The following is a 13001-nucleotide window of genomic DNA, read 5'->3' as shown; positions in this document are numbered from 1 at the left end:
TGTTCACCCCCTCAAGCTGCTTGTTTTCAGGCAACTTGGTAGAAGCATGTGCATTTCTGTGTTTCTCTACCCTTCCTTCCTTCCTTCCTTCCTTCCTTCCTTCCTTCCTTCCTTCCTTCCTTCCCTCCCTCCCTCCCTCCCTCCCTCCCTTCCTCCCTTCCTCCCTCTCTCCCTCCAGAAGGATTATAAATGGGGCACCTTCCAGATAGGTTTTGGAAACATCTTCAGGAAATTCTGGGGTGAATGCATCCACCTCAGATGCTTCTTTGAGGAAAGGTTGCTTTAGGGCAAAATTTGGGAGTGGAGAGTTTTCAGATGTTGCCGAAAGACAATTCCAGGATCTTCATTTGGCCGGCAGAAGCAAGAAGACCTGTTGGGCTGTTGACTCTTTGGACCTGATTTTAGGGTCTAAAGCCAGAGACAGTTTGTCCTGATGACCAGCTGCCTTAATGAGTGACGCCATCACCGGAAACAGAGCCTCTGTACAAACTTTGCTCCTTCCTAAGGAGGTTGGCCTTCAAAAAGCAGGCCGTGTCTCATTCTACATACTTTAGGTTATACTGAACGTGCTCTGCAGCGGGAGGAAAAGAGAGCTGGCCCCAGATTCTTAGGTAATCCAGATAATTAAAGGCTTTGCCCTCAGCCCCAGCTTAGCTAGATAATGAACGCCAATCCCTTTCATTACCCTTGTAATGTTGTGGATTGTCAAGGTGGCATCATGCAATGCTTGGCAGCCCACTGGGTTCAACAAGAAATGCGTTCGACGATGCAGAGCATACGATGCCCGAGCTCTTTCGTGGCTTCCAATTTACCACGGGGTTTAAAGATTTTTTTTCACCCTTTGGAGGGTTGGGCAAATCAGCCTGTTTGTGAGCTCTTGTGTGTGTTGATCTAGATTCTAGTGGTTCCCAACTGGGGATGCTTGCACCCCCTGGGAGTGCAAGATGATATTCCAGGGGGTGCGAAAACTTGGGTTTAAAAGTTTCAAAATTATAGTTTATATGCATAATTATATGCCTATAATTATTTACGTTTGTAAGGGGTGTGAGAATATATCAGAAGTGTTCTAGGGGTGCAGGGTATAGAAAAGGTTGGGAACCCTGAACAATGTTTCTCAGCCTCAACAACTTTAAGATGGGTGGACTTCAAGTCCCAGAAATCCCCAGCCAGCTGGGACTAGAAGCCCACCCGTCTTAAAGCTGATGCAGTTGAGAAGCAGTAGCTTAGGGGGTCCAGCCCAGTTTGCTTCTACTATTATTTGTTACTTGGGGGAGGGGAGGGGGGGAAACAGTGTACAAAAATGGATTTAAGTACAGATTTAGAAACAGAGTTTCACTCTATGTTCTCTCAAACTTCTTTTTTTCTTTTTCTTTTTTTTTTTAAGAAAAGGGTATTTTGATCTGTTTTCCAAAGCTGTATTTGAACATTTGGAAAGCATAAAAGCCAGGAGATGACTAAATCCTGATCAAATTATTTCAGAATCTGCCCATGTCAGATTCATCCAACACTCCAACACTGCAGGCCTCCAGATGCAACAAACAGTAATACAGAATTGTTCATGGTAAGGAAAACTTTGCCTTTACAAGCACAGGAACTTTGCCGGTTAGAACATAGACGGTAAGGTAGGATATGAGTGATTCAGGCTAATAAATCACGACCCGATCCGCACTTCATGCTAGGTTGTGGCCATTCACTAGTTACTGAGGAGCAGAAGGTGCAGATGTCAATAATTCATAATTTCTTCCCCGTTGGAAAAAAACAAGATAATGGAGACTAGACTCCTAAAATGTTATAAGAGGCTGCTGGTAATTATCTATAAATCCCTTTTATAGGTGTTTATTATGATGTTGAAGAAGGAGCTGAACTAGGAGGACAGAAACACGTCTACAAAATCATTGCTACCTCTCTTGAAAAGCACGATCATGGCTGTTCTTTACGCGGAAGACCTTTTTCCCCATGATGAAGATGATGGTCTGAAGCTCTGCTTGTCTTTGTAGGCATGTTTCTGTCTTCCTGTTTCAGTTTCTTCTCCTGGTGGTAGAAGTAACTTTTGGGACAATGGAGCGCACCAGCCCTGTCAGGTATTGTTGGGTGAGCAGAGACAGTTGGGGACAGATGGTCCCACAGATATCCAGCCCTGTGCCATGATGGGCTTCATAGAGAATGACCACCCACACCCCTTGCAAGACTATGCCTTCTTTAGCTATAGTTTATTAACGAAACTGCAGTTAGCTGGGTGTAGTTGACTTGCTAAGCTATGAGCCATTGTTTGTCAATCACATATAACACAGAGAACCAAAGCGAAGTAAGGCTTGGCATGTTGGTGGTCTTGGGTTAGGGAACTAAAGATCTGATACTGAAAGAAGTTTCCAATGTATTTGGAGTCTTGGAAGTATTTTGGACCATAAAATCCAAGTAGGATGAGTTTTGCATAAAAGTTGGCACAGTGTGGGATGGTAGATGCAATTCCTGTGTTTTTCTAAGGGTTCACATGTCACTTGTTCTCAGTCCCAAGCATTTACATCGGCCCTGCCAATCTGTTTTCTACAATATCCATAAAACATGTTGCTGCAGTCCACCCCGGGATGTAACAATGGGAAAGAAAGCAATAGATCCAGAGAAAGATCTTCCCATCTTGATTTAATTCACGAGCCTCTCCTTGTTAGCATCTGATATTGTGTAAAAAGTGAGCGGAGATGAAAAAGATAATCCTTGCAGATGCACCCTCAGCAGCTTGATTTCCTGTCCCTACAGAACATTTCCTGTATATAATTTTTCCTGCCTGCCTTGTCTTAATCAGTCACTTCTTTGATGCCCTTGATAGTGTTTCATTAGAAGTGACAGATGGTGGGAAGTGCAAGTCCCTCTCCAGATGTTAATTAAGTTGCAATCTGTAAATAACCAATATAGACATATTTGGTACACGGGTTTTGCATGGCAGAGCTGTCATCATGAAATAACCCAAAAGCAGCTTCTTGTGTTCTGAAGCCCACTTACGTCTCCTGGTGAACTTGTGCTTCAGAGGAGCGTCACTATGATATGAACATACATTTGTGCCTAACAGATGTGACTAGAGACCACCCAGTATGCACCTTGGGAAAAAGCTACACATGGAGACTGGTTCTTAACTCATCCTGATGCCCCTGTTTAAGGCTCTCATGCGGGGTTTAAAAATGCGCCCAAAAGAAACGCACTTAGGCACATATTTTTCATATACTGTGACGTAAGGAACCCAGATAGACTCCATGTTGCCTTTTAGATGGAGAGTGAGTGATGTTCCCCCATCACTCTACGTCCTCTAAATCTTGCTTTGTCTTATGCTGAGCACATACAGGTGACTCATCCTGAGCTGAAAGTCAAAAAAGAATTTGCAGCACAGCCCCACACACCTTTTCCCTGAGTTACATAGTCATCTTCTTTAATTCATATTTAATTTCACCTTCAAGAAAAGATGCAACCATTTGCATCCATGTTTCTCAACCTTGGCAACTTTTAAGGAGTGTGAACTTCAACTCCTAAAATTTTGGGAGTTGAAGTCCACACATCTTAAATTTGCTCGGGTTGAGAAACACTGGTCTAAGCTAATCAAACCAGCATAAACTTCCTTTCCTTTGTCCACTGTGACTAACAATGCAGGTCTGATGTTAAATGGAAGTTAAAATATATATTTCTCTTATTCTGATTTCATGAATGAGCAGGAAATACATGTCGGTTAAAAAAGAAAGGGACTGCAATCCCATTGATGGGATCTTGAGAAGAAACCATTATGTCCTAAGTGAAAGTCCACTATGAAGGGCATGGATGCCCTGAGAGACCAGCAGAGTCTGGGCCAACATGAAGCACCCCAGATCCAAACTGCCCTATGACAGCATCACCATACTTGCAGTGAGAAGCCTCCGTGATGGAACATGATAACCACATCCTGCCAAAGTTCCTCACCTCCTGCCACTGAGAACCATGCTGTTCTTCACAGTAACTTACTAGATGCCTAGCACGCAATGGTGCCCAGCACACTCCCCAACAACTGTGACTGAGAAAGATGCTATTTCTGATGTCCCCTGCTCTGGTCTTTATCCTTCGTAGATTTCCCTAGCCTAGGTTGGAGGAGAATCCTTCCATCTTGCACCAGTGAGTTCCATAAATGGATCGTTATAGCTGATGTTACAGGTGGTAAGAGATAGATTCTGATGGGAGAGAAAAGTCTATGGCTATCTGGGAGCATCTCCTTCTGAAAGAGCCATCTGGCAACTGAGCCGCTTTGCATGCTCTCCAGCCTGCCTCCACAGCCTCAATTAAGACAAGTCAATTGTCAACCAAGAAGCCAGGCCTTGGCTGTTTGTAATTCAGGGCACTGGCTTTCCTGTCTGGTTCCAGAGTGCCAGAGCAGATGTTTGTGTCATGCCAGAGGTTGCATTAGCTGCTTTTCCTTTTCCAATTAGAGATCCAGCTAAGGTCCACGTTCCAGGGAGCGAGCAGGGAAATAATAGCAAAGTGGTAATGATATATGAGATTTGGAAATTGTCTACAAAAAGTTAATGGCACTGGCTAATGGTTTACTTCCACAACCTGATATTTGATTACTAGTTTAATAAATTATTGATTAGGTGCTGATGGCAAGCGGCTAAGAATTGGATGAGGTCATAAATGTAGTTAAAGGTAGAATTTCATGAATCTAGCTCTTTGTAAGGGTGTTGTATTACTTTCTAGCTTAATATATCGTGTAGGTTCAGATATTTGTGGCGTATTCAACAATCTGTTGTGAAAAGAACTATGATTTGAAATGCTTTCTGAAGCAGACCATACTGTATGGTCCAAGAGTTAAGGGTAGAGAGATTAACAATTCTGAATCACAGAATATTGGTGTGAAAAGGGGGCTCTTGGAAGTTTCCCAAGGAAGGCCAGAGAAACCAACAGCTGCTTTCTCCTTCCTTTGCCCTCCCCTCCCCCCTCCATGGATCCCAGTCAAACAGGGCAGCCTTCTTGCTTTTTTCCTCCTCCTGAACGGATGGCTCCTTAAGTCTGCAGGCAGAAGCCAACATCTGCAGTGGCAATGAATAATTCATCTCCCGCCAGTCTTCTTGCACCAAAGGCCAGGATGATCAAGCTACCTTTCTCCATGGATTGCTTCTAGAGAGAGCCAGAGAGGATGCCCCTGGATTCTGGTCATAAACTGGCTGATGGTTGTGCAGAGAAGCCGATCCTCTTTGGGTGGACTCTCCTCTTGTCTTTTGTTCCTTTGGGGGAGCAACCCTTGTCCTGGCTCTCTCTGATCTCAAGCCTGCTTTGCCTCCCCATCCCTCCTCCTGAGCATCCAGATTCTGTGCCTCTAAACAGTCAACAGTGGCTCAGTCTAAATTTGGAGGTAAAACCTCCCCCACTGTGGGCTTCTCTCCTCCTCTCCCTTCCTTCTTGCCTTCAGTGCCTTTGTTTCCAAGAGAGCTCTCTAGGAAAAAGAGATGATTTTGTGCCTTTGGTTCTAGCAGGAGTTTCTGCACCTGTGGCCTCTTCTGTCCCATTTCTATGGTAACCGCCTGACATCACACTGAGATCCTTCAAAGGGGAAGGTTTGCCCAGATTGGACCACCAAAGGTTGGGCCACAAAGATACCGTGAGCAACCGGTGGGTGGAATTCCGGCTCTTCTGCTCGATGGCCTTTTTCTCTGAAGGTCTATGGAGATTCTCAATCATCCTGGTTTGGATTCTGTGTTCAAAGAAAAACCAGGAAGTCCAGTTGCCTCTTGAAAAAGCACCTTTGGATTTTTCTCTGAAGCTACATTGAAAGCAAAGCGTCTATTCTCCAGGTCATGGTTGTCCCAAAGGTGCTTTTCCAAAAGGCAGTTGGACTTTCTTGTTTTTGTTTTCCTTTGAAAATGTTTTGCTTCTCATCCAAGAAGCTGAAGAAGCTTCCCATCCAGAACTGAAGAAGCTTCTTGGATGTGAAGCAAAACGTTTTCAAAGAAAAATACAAAAAAGCCCAGTTGTCTTTTGGAAAAGCACCTTTCAGACATCGAAAGCAAAGATTGATTCCAACGGCCCACTGTGGCTGGGGAATTCTGGGAGTTGAAGTCCACCCATCTTAAAGTTGCCAAGTTTGAGAAACACTGATCAAATGTATTCCTTTTGCAAAGTGATCCTGTGTTTACATGAAGCGGGAACAGGATCATTAGTTGACGGTGGTCCAGCCATCATCAGCCCCATTCCTTTCCCACCATTTATATCACCATCCTATCTGCAAACAGCCGCTCCACGGGACAGTCGCTCGAGAACTTCCTGTAGAGTCGAGCAGACCACTTGCTAATGGCCTCCAATCGTTTGGCTCTAGTGCCAGTGCGTTTTTACCTCCAGGAGAAAAAATCATGTTGCTACTGATGCATCACAAGTGAAAACAAATTAATTTTAGCCTGCAGGCATACATTATATAATTTGCCTTGTAAGGATCATCCAGCTGTAGTAAGGGAAGGATGGAACCAGTATGAATTGTACACGATGCTGATTTTCATCTGTGGGGCTGATTTGTACATCCAGAAAAAAACCCCACATGTGTGATCCCTGATGTGGGGCTGGAGCATAAGGGGAGACTGCAGTCCTGGATGTTTTCTCAAGGCTACAGAAACTGCTGCAGGTAGAAAAACAGGTGTGTGTGCCAGATTGAAGGATAGCAACCTTATTTTTCACCTCTTAGACTAATATTCTGAGTTTCATCATTGATCCATGGGACTTGACCAGAAGGTCAAGATAGGGGCTGGATGCTGAACTCTAGGGCTGCTGAGCTGAACTAGCCAGACAAGCTGATGGCTCACGGAGTAAATCTGGCAAACTAGATCCCTCTCTTCCTATCCTCCATCCAGCAGCTGTAGCCTTAAAATCAAATATTGTCCAGCTTGTTGAGTGTTTCCAGTTTGTTAAATTTTGAACTGTTTTCATAACAGTTGCGATTCAAGCATTTGCATTGGGATCTTGTCACCTGTCTGTTTCTTTTTTTTTTTCCCCTCATCTGCTGAGAGGCGATTTACATTACATTCGCTTTGATCCAATTCCTTCAAATCTGTAATTATGGTAGTCTGTAGAGCCCACCATGCCTCTTCTGTTCTTTGGGTGAAATTTGGAAAGCGTCTCATTCTTGATTCTATATTATCATTTACTTACATTCTTGACAATAAAATTTGCTGGGAAAGTATCACGATCCGATTTGTGCTGGAAAAAGTAACTCCACCTGTTGTTGTTGTCACAGGCCTAAGTACATTTCTTCGCTGTGATTTTTGCCAAGAAAGTTCAACAGTGTGTGTGTTCTCCTTTCTGCCCGTTGTCTTCCTTTTCAGTTGTTGGCTTCCTCTTTTCCCTGTTCAGACATCCTCTGCTCCTTTACCCAAGCCAGACCTCATAACCGTTCATACCTTTCTCTTTCCGTCTCCCACAGGACCTCTCATTCGCGAGCGAAGGCCGATGCCGCCGTGACAGCAGCACAGAAATCTCAGGAGGAAGCGCGGGTTGCTAGGATCACTGCCAAAGACTTTTCACCTTCCTTCCAGCACCGAGAAAACGGTCAGTACAATCTGGAAGAACCTCTGCAGAACCTTGGACTTAGTGTCTTTTCTCCTGACTCCACAATCTAGGCTAGGGAGGCAGGGCCACATTCCCACAGCATGGAGCAAGCCACTTTTTGTGGATTCCTCCTTGTTTCTCCATTTGGAGAAATGGAGAAACAGCTTGATTCCCTGTTGATTGCCTTTTCCTCTTCTCTTCTCTTCTCTTCTCTTCTCTTCTCTTCTCTTCTCTTCTCTTCTCTTCTCTTCTCTTCTCTTCTCTTTCTCTTCTCTTCTCTTCAAGAACGAGGTACATCTCTGGGGTACCAGTGATAATCATTGGAGCAGCCTGGTGGATGAGGCTGAAGCCCAGCCACTGCTGAGAGCACAAAGGAATCTAGTGGATCTGATATGATTCATTCGTAATTGCCCATTTATGTACAGCCTAATTTTCTGGCTCGTGGAGATTGAGAATCATGAACATTAATACACAAACCAACAAAAAGAGAACCTGAAATAACTCAATTCCTTTGGAATGGAAGAGCCCTTGTCAGAAACCGCAGCCCAAGTCCCCACAAAGCTCTAATAAACAGCGTTTGGAGACCTAATCCAAAGGGTTTTAGCAGCCCTGCGTAGAGTCAGGATCTGGGATCTGCAGAGACTTTTGGCAGAAAGACCTGCCTCAGTTAGCTCTGTGTGTGTGTATCTGTCTTCTTGGGCAGGGCCAAAAATAGGACGGGAGAAAAGATGTAAGCTGCCTTCTTTAAGCAACCCACTAATTAATACGCATCTGCCACAACAAACAATGCTAGTCTTTGCATCGAGTTGAAGGCTTTTGCTAACTTAGTGAAAAACGAAAGATTTAAGTAGTTTTAACCCAGGGTTCTTTAGCTCGCTTCCTTTTGGGCTGTTGAGGCTTTGACAAGTCACTTCACATTGTGGTTAGCTGTGGGTGTGGATTGAAGGTACGTACATCATCTACCCAAACAAGCGACATCTAGAAAATGCTTTGCTCTTGGGACTTTACTTGCAAACAGGGCCGGTTCTCTAATGGAAGGGATTTATTCCTTAAACTGCAAATAAAAGAATGTAGTGGAATTTGAATTTTTGAAGGATGTATTCAGGAGCAACCACCACCTAAAGGTCAGAAAAGTCAAGATCGTGGTTGGGATTGACAAGACTGAAACTCTGCCTGTTTTTGATGGCTGTCTGATGCGTCTCGTGAAGTGAGCGTAGTTCACAATGCCCTTGAATACAATTTGTTAGTTGGAAAAGATGTTAACAACTCTTTTGATCTTCACTGGAAATGTATACCAAGTGCTACCGTACCTACAGATGATTTTTGGGGGGGGGCGTGTCTTTTAATGACCTTGTAATCCCTTGCATCGGGGCAACTGAATGGAGCCAAATGATGCCTTTCCTGTTGCCAATGCAGAGTTCGCAGCAGATATTTTCTTACTGTGCCCAAAGGGAGAAATATCTGCCGCTACCTAGGATCAAACTCACAGCCTCCTAATTGTGAGGTGAGAGCTCCACCTCTAGGCCACCGCACCACTCTACCCTACCTACAGATGAATGAGTCAAAAAATGGGTACAAGTGTCTTTTTTAGTCTTGTCTTCATCACCTTTTAGTGGTCTGCCAACTTTTCAAGTACCAAATATACTTAACAGTTTCAACGTTTTCTTTTCCACTTATTTTTCTTTTTAGTAGACATCTTTTCTCCCCATTTATTTGCCAAGACGATTTGAAGAATGTGGCAGAAATGTCACTTTAATTACTTATTAATTTATTTTCTAGAGAAAGTTCTGGAGAAAGCTACAGAAGATCCTTTTGTGAAATTTTAATTGGTCCTAACCAATGTATTGCCGGGCAGAAGGTGGTAGTATCCCTTACAGGACCTTAAGTAATTTTGGGAAAAATAGGCAGGGTTGGACCTGGTTGATATTTGGAAAGAAAACCAGGAGCATATCCAGAAGTGACTGCAAGCCAGAAAATAACTATTCAAATCCCAGAAGACAGCAGTGGCAGACTATTTTCTTACTGGTCCTAAAACAATTCTTAATGAAAGTGTGTGTGAAGCTACAGTACCAAGGGCTTAGCTAAACTCAAGAGTCTATATTTTTTAATAGATACAACTATTAAGACTGGATTCCCCCCTTCCCCTGGAGAAATACAGCAGTGATTGTGTATTATCTTCAGGGAATCGTTTGGTGAGAGGCGTTTCATGAAAATGAGTGAGGCCATTAACTGGTAGCCTTGAAGCTATCTCAAGACAGTTAGTTGTGTTCGTACAAGAGGTTAGCCTCTCTTTACATCAGTTACTAAGATCTCTGCTTGACATAGAACATGAGTAGGTATTCTCCTGCCTCCTCCTGAACTGATAACAGGAAGGGGGTCCTTATGAAATGACCACCTTGTTGCTCATTTTCTGATTCTTGTTCATCTCCTGCTTCTTGTCCCAAAGGTGCTTTTTCAAGAGGCAACTGGACTTTATGGTTTTTCTTTGAAGATGTTTTGCTTCTCATCCAAGGAGCTTCTTCAGCTCTGAGCTGAAGAAGCTTCTTGGATGAGAAGCAAAACGTCTTCAAAGAAGAAAAGAAAGAAATTCCAGTTGCCTCTTGAAAAAGCACCTTTGGGACAACCATGATCTGGAGGACTGGGAATCTCCATAGACATCTTCTGCTCCTTGTTCATCTTCTGCTCCTTGTTCATCTTCTAGGGCTTGAGTGTCAGAGGCCAAAGCACCAGCATTCAAGCGATGAGATCGAGGTCCTTTCTACAGGGACTCCCCTTCAGCAGGAAAGCCCAGAACTCTACAGAAAAGGAACGACACTTTCGGACCTCACGCCGGATGACAGCCCTCTCCAAAGCTTCCCTGCCAGCCCCTCCTCATCCCCACCTCTGGGTCCTTCCTGTCGGAACAAGAATGCCCACTTCACCAGACAGGTCTCTATGGACGAGGAGAGGGGTGGGGAAATCCAGATGTTGTTGGAGGGACGCAGTAGGGAGTTCATGAGGCCTAACAGCTGGGGCGAAGACAAAGAGGGCGGGCCTTATGGGATAAGAGGCGGGGTCTTGCGCAGCGGCCAATTGGAAGACCATCGAGGCCGGAGTGGTGGTGGGCACAAGCATGGTACCGCCAATCACAAACCACGGGAGAGGTGGGCAGACCCTCCAACCATGGTTTCGTGGACTTATCACCGCCCACACCACCACGGTTCAGGGAGCAACAAGCTCTCGGAGCTGGATGAGGAGAAGCTGAGCAATTACGAGATGGAGATGAAGCCCCTCATGAGGATGGACTCTTACATGCAAGAGATGCAATCCCAAAAAAGGCATCACGGCAAAATGGGTCTGAGCAAGAACCTGGCTGAAGAACAACATCCTGGGGAAGAGCGGGGCTTTGGTGTCCAGAGGCTGAGGTCCACCTCCCAGAACAAGGAGAACTTCAAGCCAGCATCTTCTGGTGAGCCAGCAGTGCAGAAACTAGAGAGCCTGAGGTTCGGGGATAAAGGTGAACCCCGGCTGTTGAGGTGGGACTTAACTTGCTCTCCACCACAGAAATCCTTACCTGTTGCACTAGAATCAGAGGAGGAAAATGGAGATGAGCTCAAATCCAGCGCGGTAAGTGGAGCACTCTGGATGGGCTTGTCTGTGAGACTTCATAAGTAGTGACGCTGAAGTCCTTGGGTGGATGATGTCCCTAGCTACGAGGAGTAGGCCACTTGAGAGACGCTGAGCTCTGCATGCATACAAAGTATGCATGGAATATGTGAGTGGCCACTTGCATGCTATTATTGATTCGTTCCCTCACTAATTTTATATTTCAAACTTTTAATTGAATTTATCTTCTGACTCTCCACTCAAACCAAATGGTGTTTGTTTGCTAACTAAAATAAGGAGCAGAGAATAAGACGTTTTGGCAGTCTTGACTATGGCCTCTGCTATGGTTCGCTGTGAGACTTTTGTGTCTGGAATTTTGGAAGTGTGGCAAGGCAACACAGGTATCAGCCACATTTGTGGGGGGGGCAGTGGAGGGGCAAGCTGAAAGCAGTCTCATCCATTCATGTACATAGGGGACAGTAATCAGCTCCCTTAAAACCATCCATGCCAGCTTAAAACCCTCAACATCTCTGCTTAGCAACTGAGTGGACAGTTCTTGGATTGGTGAGATACCGGTAGTTTGTATTTGCATCCCACAAGCAGCCAAGGTAGAATTTGATTTGTTGATAGTCTGGGATGGAATGTGTAACTTTCAAGTCATCCCCCATGATCTTCCTCGTAAAAGAATATTGGGAGGAAGCAGGTTTGCCCTCCCTTCGATGGTGTCCCTGTTCAGTGCTGGTTTATTTGTCTATGTTTTTTCCCATCATCTGTAAGAACCAATTAGGGGAGTCTCATTTTAAAAACAAAACATGAACATGATTTTTACAAATTCTTGTCTACTATGCAAAGTAAGCAAACTGACAATCCTCCTCCTTTTTTGATTTTGTTAAGAAAAATAAACAAATGAAGTGGTTTCTTAGAATAGGTGGTAGTAACTCTACAATATTCTTAGCTGTGGCTTTTGGTCTGGGAAAGCCTTTGATATAATTGAAAGGATTGCCTTGGTTTACTCAGCAACGAGATCTCCCAATAGCCCTTATTCCTCTGCCAATGGTCAAATCATACGGTAGACGTGTGTGCACTGAGATTCTTTCAGCTACAATGGTTTGATCGCCAGGCAAAGTTTTCCTGGCTACTCACAAGATCTTTGCGATGTGTTGGAAGTTAGGTTGCGTCTATATATACATGTGAATGTCAAATAATGCTAAACCTGATGGAGTTCCCATACTGTGTAAGACCAGTGTGGTGTGAATATGACATCTGTGCAGGGAATTGGTCAGACCCGGGTCAGGATCAGACCCCATGGGGTGGCTTTCCTTTTCCATGGCTGTGGAACATGGGGAAGTGCTGAAGAGGTAAGAAGCTTATAGGTTAGTGATAGATATTTTTCCTGGAGTTGCTGAACCAAAGAGGGGTGGGGGATGATGAAGCAATGTCACACCCTTTTTTATCCAATGAGTATTAGCCATCATGGGACTCTGGCCCCTTTGCAGGGAAAACCTTTTGGAATGACTGCCGAACTTCTCTTTGAGTTTGTGCCAAGTGTAAACCACCCCTTGTGTTTACTTTGGAGTCCTCAGACCCCTTGTCTGGTGGTTTATTCGTTTATTCCATTTATATACTGCCAAATCCACTAGGCTGGCATGTATCCTTTTAGTCCTATTCGGGAAGAGCACCCATTTTGATGTGAGTTGGGCTTTTAGCCCTCAGGAGATGGCCCCGGGGAATTTCAAATCTGGCCTTGGCTTGTTCAGAGTTCCCTAGCCTGGAAACGTAGAACCTAGAAGAGAAAGAGAAGAACAAGAAATGGAGACAGTCATTCCATCTACAAGGACAGGGACATCCTTGTGGCCCACCTGTTCTCCTCCCAA

At 44.5% G+C, this 13001-nt stretch overlaps 1 protein-coding gene across 3 annotated transcripts in view; it reads left to right on the top strand.

Annotated features, from left to right (window-relative positions):
• Window positions 1-13001, top strand: part of JPH3 (junctophilin 3) — a 37082-nt gene that overhangs the window by 20996 nt on the left and 3085 nt on the right. For 2 of the 3 annotated variants that reach the window (XR_004592743.3, XM_034426590.3), the window contains exons 3-4: window positions 7418-7542; window positions 10244-11148. Coding sequence is in view for 2 of the 3 variants with exons in the window: in XM_034426590.3 (XP_034282481.1) it covers window positions 7418-7542; window positions 10244-11148 (1030 nt within the window). In the remaining variant the exon portion in view is untranslated. The remainder of the gene's footprint in view (window positions 1-7417; window positions 7543-10243; window positions 11149-13001) is intronic. The other variant, XM_034426591.3, reaches the window with a different exon arrangement.

Source organism: Pantherophis guttatus, chromosome 11, assembly GCF_059756535.1.
Source record: "Pantherophis guttatus breed Tessera chromosome 11, ASM5975653v1, whole genome shotgun sequence".
In the NCBI taxonomy this organism is placed as follows: Eukaryota; Metazoa; Chordata; class Lepidosauria; order Squamata; family Colubridae; genus Pantherophis; species Pantherophis guttatus.
The sequence above is the reverse complement of the archived record's forward strand: the minus strand, read 5'-3'. Positions and strand labels throughout refer to the sequence as shown.